Raw genomic sequence first — 11,817 nt, 5'->3', positions numbered from 1 at the left:
ATTGGCATTCATTTTGTTTGTAGACATCTTTCACCACACAGCCATTGATCCAAAATGTAAGTTTACTGTGAAATATAATGAGTACATTGGTTTAATCAAATCAAATCAAATTTTTTTGTCACATATACAATGGTTAGCAGATGTTAATGCGAGTGTAGCGAAATGCTTGTGCTTCTAGTTCCGAAATAATGCAGTAATAACCAACGAGTAATCTAACCTAACAATTCCACAACTACTACCTTATACACACAAGTGTAAAGGATAAAGAATATGTACATAAAGATATATGAATGAGTGATGGTACAGAACGGCATAGGCAAGATGCAGTAGATGGTATAGAGTACAGTATATACATATGAGATGAGTAATGTAGGGTATATAAACATAAAGTGGCATAGTTTAAAGTGGCTAGTGATACATGTATTACATAAAGATGGCAAGATGCAGTAGATGATATAGAGTACAGTATATACATATACATATGAGATGAGTATGTAGGGTATGTAAACATTATATTAAGTGGCATTGTTTAAAGTGGCTAGTGATACATTTTTACATAATTTCCATCAATTCCCATTATTAAAGGCTGGAGTTGAGTCAGTATGTTGGCAACGGCCACTAAATGTTAGTGGTGGCTGTTTAACAGTCTGATGACCTTGAGATAGAAGCTGTTTTTCAGTCTCTCGGTCCCTGCTTTGATGCACCTGTACTAACCTCGCCTTCTGGATTATAGCGGGGTGAACAGGCAGTGGCTCGGGTGGTTGTTGTCCTTGATGATCTTTATGGCCTTCCTTGGACATCGGGTGGTTGTAGGTGTACTGGAGGGCAGGTAGTTTGCCCCCGGTGATGCGTTGTGCAGACCTCACTACCCTCTGGAGAGCCTTACGGTTGTGAGCGGAGCAGTTGCCGTACCAGGCGGTGATACAGCCCGACAGGATGCTCTCGATTGTGCATCTGTAGAAGTTTGTGAGTGCTTTTGGTGACAAGCCGAATTTTCTTCAGCCTCCTGAGGTTGAAGAGGCGCCGCTGCGCCTTCTTCACAACGCTGTCTGTGTGGGTGGACCAATTCAGTTTGTCCGTGATGTGTACACCGAGGAACTTAAAACTTACTACCCTCTCCACTGCTGTCCCGTCGATGTGGATAGGGGGGTGCTCCCTCTGCTGTTTCCTGAAGTCCACAATCATCTCCTTTGTTTTGTTGACGTTGAGTGTGAGGTTATTTTCCTGACACCACACTCCGAGGGCCCTCACCTCCTCCCTGTAGGCCGTCTCGTCATTGTTGGTAATCAAGCCTACCACTGTAGTGTTGTCCGCAAACTTGATGATTGAGTTGGAGGCGTGCATGGCCACGCAGTCGTGGGTGAACAGGGTACAGGACAGGGCTCAGAACGCACCCTTGTGGGGCCCCAGTGTTGAGGATCAGCGGGGTGGGAGATTTGTTACCTACCCTCACCACCTGGGGCGGCCCGTCAGGAAGTCCAGTACCCAGTTGCACAGGGCGGGTCGAGACCCAGGGTCTCGAGCTTGATTACGAGTTTGGAAGGTACTATGGTGTTAAATGCTGAGCTGTAGTCGATGAACAGCATTCTCACATAGGTATTCCTCTTGTCCAGATGGGTTAGGGCAGTGTGCAGTTGTGGTTGCGATTGCGTCGTCTGTGGACCTATTGGGTCGGTAAGCAAATTGGGGTGGGTCTAGGGTGTCAGGTAGGTGGAGGTGATTATGGTCCTTGACTAGTCTCTCAAAGCACTTCATGATGACGGAAGTGAGTGCTACGGGGCGGTAGTCATTTAGCTCAGTTACCTTAGCTTTCCTGGGAACAGGAACAATGGTGGCCCTCTTGAAGCATTGTGGAACAGCAGACTGGGATAAAGATTGATTGAATATGTCCGTAAACACACCAGCCAGCTGGTCTGCGCATGCTCTGAGGATGCGGCTGGGAATGCCGTCTGGCCTGCAGCCTTGCGAGGGTTAACACGTTTAAATGTTTTACTCACCTCGGCTGCAGTGAAGGAGAGCCCACAGGTTTTGGTAGCGGGCCGTGTCAGTGGCACTGTATTGTCCTCAAAGCGAGCAAAAAAGTTATTTAGTCTGTCTGGGAGCAAGACATCCTGGTCCGCGACGGGGCTGGTTTTCTTTTTGTAATCCGTGATTGACTGTAGACCCTGCCACATACCTCTTGTGTCTGAGCTGTTGAATTGCGACTCTACTTTGTCTCTATACTGGCACTTAGCTTGTTTGATTGCCTTGCGGAGGGAATAGCTACACTGTTTTATTCGGTCATGTTTCCGGTCACCTTGCCCTGGTTAAAAGCAGTGGTTCGCGCTTTCAGTGTCACGCGAATGCTGCCATCAATCCACGGTTTCTGGTTTGGGAATGTTTTAATCGTTGCTGTGGGTATTACGTCGCCGATGCACTTTCTAATGAACTCCGCTCACCGAATCAGCGTATTCGTCAATGTTGTTGTTGGACGCAATGCGGAACATATCCCAATCCACTTGATCGAAGCAGTCTTGAAGCGTGGAATCAGATTGGTCGGACCAGCCTTGAACAGACCTGAGCGCTGGGAGCTTCTTTGTTTTAGTTTCTGTTTGTAGGCGGGAAGCAACAAAATGGAGTCGTGGTCAGCTTTCCGAAAGGAGAGCGGGGGAGGGCCTTATATGCGTCGCGGAAGTTAGAATAACAATGATCCAGTTTTACCGCCCTGGTAGCACAATCGATATGCTGATAGAATTTAGGGAGTTTTGTTTTCAGATTAGCCTGTGTTAAAAATTCCCCAGCTATGATGAATGCAGCCTCAGGGTGTGTGGTTTCCAGTTTACATAGAGTCAGGTAAAGTTCGTTCAGGGCCATCGATGTGTCTGCTTGGGGGGAATATATACGGCTGTGATTATAATCGAAGAGAATTCCCTTGGTAGATAATGTGGTCGACATTGATTGTGAGGAATTCTAAGTCAGGGTGACAGAATGACTTGAGTTCCTGTATGTTGTTATGATCACACCACGTCTCGTTAATCATAAGGCATACCCCCCGCCCCTCTTCTTACCAGAAAGATGTTTGTTTCTGTCGGCGCATGCGTGAGAAACCAGCTGGCTGCACCGACTCCGTTAGCGTCTCTCGAGTTAGCCATGTTTCCGTGTAAGCAAAAGAATGTTACACGTTGTCTATAGACTCTGATACAAAGGTTGCAAAGAAAAAGGTCTAAAGCTTCGCTAAAGCCAAGCCCACTCAAAATCCGAAAAGTCGATCTCCTTTCACCTTGAACTAAAATGGCACATTCATGCGTTGCAAACGACCACTCCACTGTGGAATATGTCCACTAAACGCCACTCTAAACGGCCATACCTGGAACAGTCCTGGAGGACTGCTTAACTTGTCATGCGCTAATTGATTCGGACACGACAATCTCTTCTTTTTTTAAAAAGTGTTGGATGTAAGACTGGCTGTGTTACAAGTGTTACCAATTTGGAGTTTTGTTCTAAGATTTAGAAAATTCACCAAATATTTGTGAAAATAGTAGCAAAGCTATAAAAAAAACGAAGACCTACCAGGTCAGGTTCCTCTGGTCATGTTTYTTTTTGTGTCTGCAACAGTGTGTCTTTCTGTGTAAAAAGAAAGGGTAATACCTAGTCAGTTGCACAACTCAGTGCATTCAATCGAAATGTGTCTCCCGCTGAATCAGAGAGTTGCAAAGGGCTGCCTAAATGAACACTTCAGCAGTTCTTGTTGCGGGTTAATTGCTTTGTTCATTAACGGCAGATTTTTCCACTTTGCCAGCTCAGGGAATTGAACCAGCAACCTTTCGGTTACTGGCCCAACGCTCTTAACAGCTAGGCTACCTGCCACCCTTCCGTGTGTGTGTGTGTGTGTGTGTGTGCTTGCCTGTATCTTCATTAAAGTGACTACTTATGACTGTGACCCACATATGACCCCCAGATACGCCGCAGTCTCGGCTCCGGTCCCCACACACTACTATGTAGTGATCACCAGCTGTCAGGATGTCAACCAGACGGCCGGGGTGTGTGACGGCCCCCTCAATGTCTTCTCCTTCCTCCTACCCCACCGCTCAGACAACGACGAGAGCTGCAAGGTAATTCTCTCACCACATGGGGGCACTATGTCTATGACTGTCTCTGCTTGAAGAAGCCTACGCAAGAAATTGTCGTAAACCACAGATCTAGAATCTAGAACCCATAGAAATAGAATCCCACATTTATTTTCTGAATGTGTATGTATTTCACCACACACCATTACAAGGTATTTACTTAGAAATTACATAGCAAAACTAATTCAACTGACGTTATTCCCTTGACAAATTCTTGGCACCACATGGTACTTTGATGCTAATGAATTGTTCATAAGTCTTAGAAAAATTGCTGGCATGACTTTATTTAATAATTTCAAGGGAACAGTTAAATGGTGTAGACAGAGGAAGTACTTAGTTCATTCCCATGCACAGTCCTTCAGTRAACTTTGCATCTAACAGCCTTTACCACACTTTTGTATTTCCGGACTTCTATTGCACTACTGAATTATTGGAGTGGCCATTATAATGAATATAGGTCACTCTTCCCACTAATCTTTTGCTGCACTAACTCATAAAGGCCTGATTCAGGGCCGAGATAAGCGCACACAACTCTGACCTTTGCATTAATRTTACATTGATCTCAATGGGACACTTCCACGAAAGTTGGAGTTAAGGGCACAGAGATCTCAAGTCAGAATACAACCTCTTTTCATTGTCGGCAGAAGATGGCATTTAATTGCAGCCCTCTGTATCAGTTCAAATTTCACAATACAACTGTGGATTTCAAAATGGAGTGCTATGATAAATATAACTTGTTCACTATGACCSTCTGGTCTCATGATGATAACGATAATGACCTTTCATTGCAGACTCTTGAGGCTGTATCTCTTAAAGTTGTGTAGGCCTACTGTTTGAGCCATTGGTCTTTCATTAGTTCTACTGTTTATGACCATGACCACTTATTTCTCTGTGACCTTTACTGAACTTACTGTAATTGCTCGTCTGAGGCTACCTGACCCCTCTTCGGAGGACAAATATCTTCGGGGTTTTTTACACCTTTTTTCTACATATACATACATTTAACATATACATTTTACATACGTGGTACTTTTATATATAACAACAATACATTACCAAACAAACTCTTTKATCCCAACCCTCAGCCACTCTCAGCCCATCCCACCTACCACCACAGACCGCCCTTGTTTGGTTTCCATGTGCCATATATTTTTCAATTGTGTTGTGATGTTTGACAACATTTTTTTATCTTTCTAATCGTATATTATGCACAGATTGTGAGCTAAAGATGAAAACCTTTCTTACGATTATTATTATATTATTTATTGACTGGCTATGGCTTTCCAGATCGCCCAGCTTTCCAGATCGCCCAACACTGCTATTTGTAAGGTTAATTTTGTTGTTGTGATGTTGTGATTTTTTAACCATTCCTGAACCTGTGACCAGAAACAAATTAAATAGGGGCAATACCAGAATAAGTGATCTATTGATTCTGTCTCTTCGCAACAAAATCTACAAACTTGAGATTGTTGTATGCCCCATATATATTGCATTCTGTTGGTGGCAAGAATTTGATAGAATAATTGAAATTGAAAAACTCTAATTGTTGAGTCAAGTGTATTTTTTTGTACCAGTTCATAAACCATGTGCCATGGAATTGGTACATCAAAAATCTCTAATCTCTGCCCATTTACTTTGCAACCTGTATGGCGCAGCTGTCAACATTTCTGTCCTCAGATGAAACTTATATATTTTTCTATTTATGCCAGTTCCTTTCAGCCAATTTGTATCTTTAATAAATGGCAGGCAAACAAGTTCCCTTCCTTCTGCCTTTTCCACTTGCCTCCTCCATTTTTGTGGTAGTTGTCACGCCCTGACCATAGATAGCTTTTATTCTCTATGTTGGTGAGGTCGGGGTGTGATTTAGGGTGGGTCAACTAGGCGTTTATATGTCGATGTTGGCCTGTTATGGTTCCCAATCAGAGGCAGCTGTTTATTGTTGTCTCTGATTGGGGATCATATTTAGGCAGCCATTTCCCCTTTGTGCTTTGTGGGATCTTGTGTTTGTGTAGCTGCCTGTGAGTAGTCCAGAACGTCACGTTTCGTTTGTGCTTGTTTGTTTTGTTTGGTGAGTTTCTATTTATTAAAATATGTGGAACTCTACGCACGCTGCGCCTTGGTCCATTCCTTATGACGAACGTGACAGTAGTGCTGCAATCAGTTGGTTGTAAYTTTGGATTGAGCAGATATTCCCATATATTTTCAATAACTGCGTATGTGACATACTGTAACTCCTCCATTTCTATTCATAATATCATTGATAAATATAATTTTAAAACATTTCTTCCATAAAGAATGTTTTTTTATTAATCAATATATTTGAGTTTAACCATAACATTTGTTGTAATATTTGTTATTTTCTGGAGGATAAAACTGAAATTCTAACCAGCTTTGTATGGCTTGTTTAAGAAAGGGCGATACTTTAAAAGTAAATCATTTTCAATTAGTCGGAAATGAGAAGTTGTAATCTATATACATGAATGCTCATATTTGAAAGTCCTAGCAGGCTATAAGCATGTCAGCCTAGCCTGCTCAGTTCATTGGATTCAGTTGTTCGTAAAAAAAATTTAAAAAAAAGAAGAAGAGAAACAACCTAAATATATCACAAGAGCAGTCCTTTTTTTATGTCCATTACATGCAAGACATATTTCATGTCGTCTTCATTATATCCTGTTATATTCCGACAAAAAAAGGAACAAGGAACGTAGATTCTAACGGCCGCTAATGACTGCCAGTAAAAATGTGTCTTAGGCATCAAATGATATCCTGTTGTATCATACAATGACTGTCAGCAAGCCAACACTTGTCACTCTCTTATGGGAAGGCATACTCAAATTCCAACTCACAATCGATTCCGACACAGCCACAGCCTGACAGCCAAGAACACATGCAGTACTGACAATCCAGAGTGAGTAAACTTGTAAAACCAACCCTCTCTCCACCCTACACATTATGTTTTTTATTCCAGGGTCGTTTCTCTATCACCTCAGCTGTTTTACACCTAGGCCTATATCATTAGGATCAAGAATATAAAAGGTAGCATAAATAGCTTATATAGAAATATATAATATACCTTTCTCTCGCTAAGAGAAGTTCTTCCATAAGCCAATTATTGTATTAGTTCTACCGTTAACTTTAATCACTTTATCCCAGTGTTAACCAGCCCACACACACTAGAGACAACAACCCTGTTGACAATACCTAATCGATCCATTTGCCAGTGTGTATCGGAAGAATAATCATCCTTTATATTTTTRATACTTACTGTAATTGATGGATTAGGTACTGAATTTACTGTAATTGCTCGTCTGAGGKTACATCACCATGACCACTTATCGGTCTGTAACTTTTACTGAACTTACTGTAATTAATCGTCTGAGGCTACATGACCATGACCACTTATCCCACGATGTCAGTGGTGCTGCATTGTGCCCTTCTCCCTGAGTGTGCTGTGCAATCCGAAGCGTCTTTCACTCGCATTGCTCTACGTCACGTGAACGGGTCTTTCTCACAGGTTACAAGTGAAGACAGACACATCTGGGACGCAACTGCGCACGTCCTTATTCAATTCCAAGGTGCATATTGAAGATATTGGAAGAACTGTCCACATTTACTTTTTGTCAACCAACAAGATGAGTAGGCCTAACGAACAGCAAAAYCACTAGCCTATATCAATCTACTATCCCCCKTAGTACAAAAGTCAACCTATTCTATTCTGTGCGAGAAATAAATATTCCAAACATAGTCTGGGACAGTTGTGGAATGTGATAGATCCCAAATTAATAGAACCACTAGCATCAAAAAAACTTTTTTATGCAATGTGGCTGAAGCAACAGATCAGGAAGTGTAGCGTAAAATGTTGGTAAACTATTAGGGTATTTTTTCACATTATAAGCGCAGCAATGTGCACATGGTAGTAGGCTATAAGCGTGAATGTTCCATTAGCGGAAAACACCATTATCAAAAGTGATTGAAAATGCAATTATGCAWGTAATGCTTTAATTATAAAGGTTTTTATGGTGAAATGTATCTTCTARAAACTTGAAATTCACGCACTGCTTATACTGTATATATATGCCAGTTAGGCTCTACACCCCTTGTAAAGCGGATTCATGTGCTTAATTTTAAGAAGTTATTTGGCCACCTTAGTTGTGCTACTAACCTTATTAAATCATATAGGCCTATGGGCTGGGCTACATGAGGTGTAGACTGCCACTATGATTAGAAAAAAGTTTTCCAAAAAAAGCCATTGTTTCTTATGCTGGGCATCATTCACAAYTGATAATATATAATTCCCAAGTGATAGGCTAATATTGTCACCCATCAGACTATTCTTGATTTAATCCTGTCTTTACATATACTAAATAATATATGTATGACATTTGTATTGATTTAGAATGGACCATTATCATGCACCTGTATCAAAACAGGGGCAGCGGCAAATCTTTTAATAGTAAATGAAGGACGCTTTTCCCCGTGGTTTATTTTCATGCCAGTCAGGTAGGCTATACTCCTGTTGTAAATATAAGCAATGTGCTTAATATTAGGAAAGTTGAGAAATAAATATAGTAGGCCATAGCCTATAGAAAGCTGATGAGATCCTCCTCTTTTTATTAGTGGCAATCACTCTGTTTTCTCCCGCAATTGCATAGCCTATAGAAAAGTTGCACAACATGAGCTCATGGGCTCCCATGAAGTGTTTGATTAGATTTTCGAATACATATGCATTGATGTCAGAGTGATTACAGGGACAATAGAGTGCTGAATATCAGGCWMWTAMCAAGTTTAGTAGGCTACTAATGACCAGCAGCAGCATCAGAGTTTGGAGAAGACTAATTACCGTGACTAAACGGTCATGTGGAATTTGACTGCCTTCATGACTCGTGACCGCCGGTGTGGTGATAATACCGTCACTGCAACAGCCCTACTTGTGACGGTCATATAGGGGGTTTACTATAACTGCAGCGATGTTTTTTTCTGGTATCGTCATTGTAATTTCTGCTCTATCAATATTGATGACCTTGTAACGCTGTGTGTAGTCTTTTGAAATGCTTTCTATAAATAATACAGAGATTGAATGAGCCAGCTGATGATCATAATAATGTCCAAATTAGATATGATTTATATGTAACACWCATACAAAAAAKAAWWKATCTTGTCTTGTGGTGGTCCTGCAGAGCTCAGAGGACGAGTCGCAGTGGGTGGAGGAGCTGCTGAAGCTACACACAGCGCGGGTCAGAGACGTGGAGATCCTCACAGGCCTYGACTTGTACCGCTCCACCACCCTGAACTACACCCAGACCCTCTCCCTCAAGACCTACCTGCACACCTTCGAGAGTGACACCTAAAACAGACACACACAAACTCCCTCTCACTGTATCTCTGTATCGTTTTCCCTCTCTTCTCAATTTTCATACTGTGTTTCACTTACCCTCTTTGTCTCTCCCCTCTTTGTCCCACTGGGCACAGATGTAAATTCAACGTCTATTACACGTTGGTTCAACGTAATTTCATTGAAATGACGTGAAAAACAACTTTGATTCAACCCGTGTGTGCCCAGTGGGYTCTTTCTSTTTCTCTCTCCCCAGTACATGTCTGATCCTTAGGTGTATATTTTTTATAGTATTTGTCATATTTATTATGTAGGGGATAAAAATGCTGCCACTTCGTCACACTAATCCAGAGAGCRCTTGTGTTCGAAATAGGAGTGSAATTAGACTTTTGTTGTGTATGGTTTGAGAGAAAGTGTTGTGTTGTGAATTAAGTGTTTGTTTGGGGAAGTGGAGGAATGGGTTGGATTAGGTTAATGGAAGCTTTGGTTGCAGGAAGATTGTGTCATATCCAGTGGTGGAAAAAGTACCCAATTGTCATACTTGAGTAAAAGTAAAGATATCTTTAATAGAAAATTGAAAGTCCCCTAGTAAAATACTACTTGAGTAAAAGTCTAAAAGTATTTGGTTTTAAATATACCTAAGTATCAAAAGTAAATGTAATTGTTAAAATATACTTAAGTATCAAAAGTAAAAGTATAAATCATTTCAAATTCTTTATATTAAGCAAACCAGATGGCACCAAAATTTACAGATAGCTAGGGGTACACCAACACTCAGACATCATTTACAAATGAAGCATGTGTGATTAGTGAGTACGCCAGATCAGAGGCAGTAGGGATGACCAGGGATGTTCTCTTGATAAGTGCGTGAATTTGACCATTTTCCTGTCCTGCTAAGTATTSAAAATGTAACCAGTACTTTTGGGTGTCAGGGAAAATATATGGAGTAAAAAAGTACATTATTTTCTTTAGGAAAAAAATGAAGAGTAAAAGTTGMCAAAAATATTAATAGTGAATTAAAGCACAGGTACCCCYAAAAACGACTTAAGTAGTAATTTGAAYAATTTTTARGTAAGTACTTTACACCACTGGTCATATCTATTAATACTGCAGAGTGATGATCTACTATAGCCTGACGTGTCTTTGTAATTGGTGTGAAGACTTTATTGCCACCTCCTACACTTACATAAGGTTTAAATAAGGATGACATAGCAAATGTTGAAAACAGTCGAGACACCAATGACAACTTTCTGTAATACTTTATTGGTGACACAAAGTGTTGTTCGGGTTTGCTAACAGACTAGTGGTGTGCGTTGGTATTATGGGTGTTAAAAGTGCTAAGTCAGTTGTTATAAGCTCTTATAACTGTGTTATAACGTAACTTTAACAACTGGTATATGATGTTTATGACAGTGGAGTCAAGTGCAGTGTTTGGCTGTTTGGCTTTGAGCATACTGTACTAAATCTACTACTGATAACGGCCCTGCTTGCAGAACACTTGACTCGTTGAAAGTCCTACAGATTCAGCACAATTAACAAACATMTTCATGTCACTTAATACAACCTCCATTGATGGCCTCAGATGTTATGTTGATGGTATCTGGTTATATTTTTCCCTTCTAAATTGTGTATTATTAACATGTGGCAAGGTTCTGATCAGAATAAATTCTTATAATGTTGCAGATGAGCATTTGAGTAATTTTTGTTTCAATAACCATGAAATCAAAATAACTGGTTATACAGTAGGAAGCCTGGCACACCAAAAATAGTTCAGAATTTATGTTATGTAAAGAGACATTTGAGGGAACCATCTAGTCAATATTTGAACCTTGGCTGTAGTATTTGGAGTAAAACCAAAACGCAAAGTTTAGGAAGTGTGTTTTCTTATGCTATACTTAAGCAATAAGGCACGAGGGGGTGTGGTATATGGCTAATATACCACACCCCCTCGTGCTTAATTGCTATTATAAACTGGTTACCAACGTAATTAGTATTTCTTGGCTCAAACCACCCAGTCTATAATTGGCTGTTTATCCATGAGGAATGATTGTGCAAGCTACCCACTAAAATCTGGGTGGTTGTTATTTCAGATTTAGATGACAGTGGCTTTGCAAAGTCCAGATAATGTACGAAGTGCCGTTCCCTGCTTCAGTGAAAGTGTTGATTTCCTTCAAAGAGCCATGAGGCTTTGTATTTGGTGCCAGCAAATCGTGGTAGTCCTGGTTCATAAATCAATTTGTGGATGATATCGACACTAGTCCGCCGGGTGTCAAAGTGTGTCCCTTTTTATTGTATAAAGCACTCAGGCCCGTCCGATAATGTCTGGATTGTCTTCCACAAAATGCTATCAAACAGTCAGGGAGTCAGGAAGTCAGGGCT

At 40.9% G+C, this 11,817-nt stretch overlaps 1 protein-coding gene across 1 annotated transcript in view; it reads left to right on the top strand.

The window, feature by feature from the left end:
* LOC111954933 (autotaxin-like) overlaps positions 1-11,120 on the top strand; it is a 41,318-nt gene extending 30,198 nt beyond the window's left edge. Inside the window, 2 exon segments of the mRNA XM_023974871.2 lie at positions 3,938-4,091; positions 9,284-11,120. Coding sequence (XP_023830639.1) covers positions 3,938-4,091; positions 9,284-9,454 — 325 coding nt within the window. The 3' untranslated portion in view covers positions 9,455-11,120.
* Positions 11,121-11,817: the final 697 nt, after the last annotated feature.

This window comes from Salvelinus sp. IW2-2015, linkage group LG30 (assembly GCF_002910315.2).
Source record: "Salvelinus sp. IW2-2015 linkage group LG30, ASM291031v2, whole genome shotgun sequence".
NCBI lineage: Eukaryota > Metazoa > Chordata > Actinopteri > Salmoniformes > Salmonidae > Salvelinus > Salvelinus sp. IW2-2015.
This window is presented reverse-complemented; position numbering and strand designations above follow the sequence as displayed.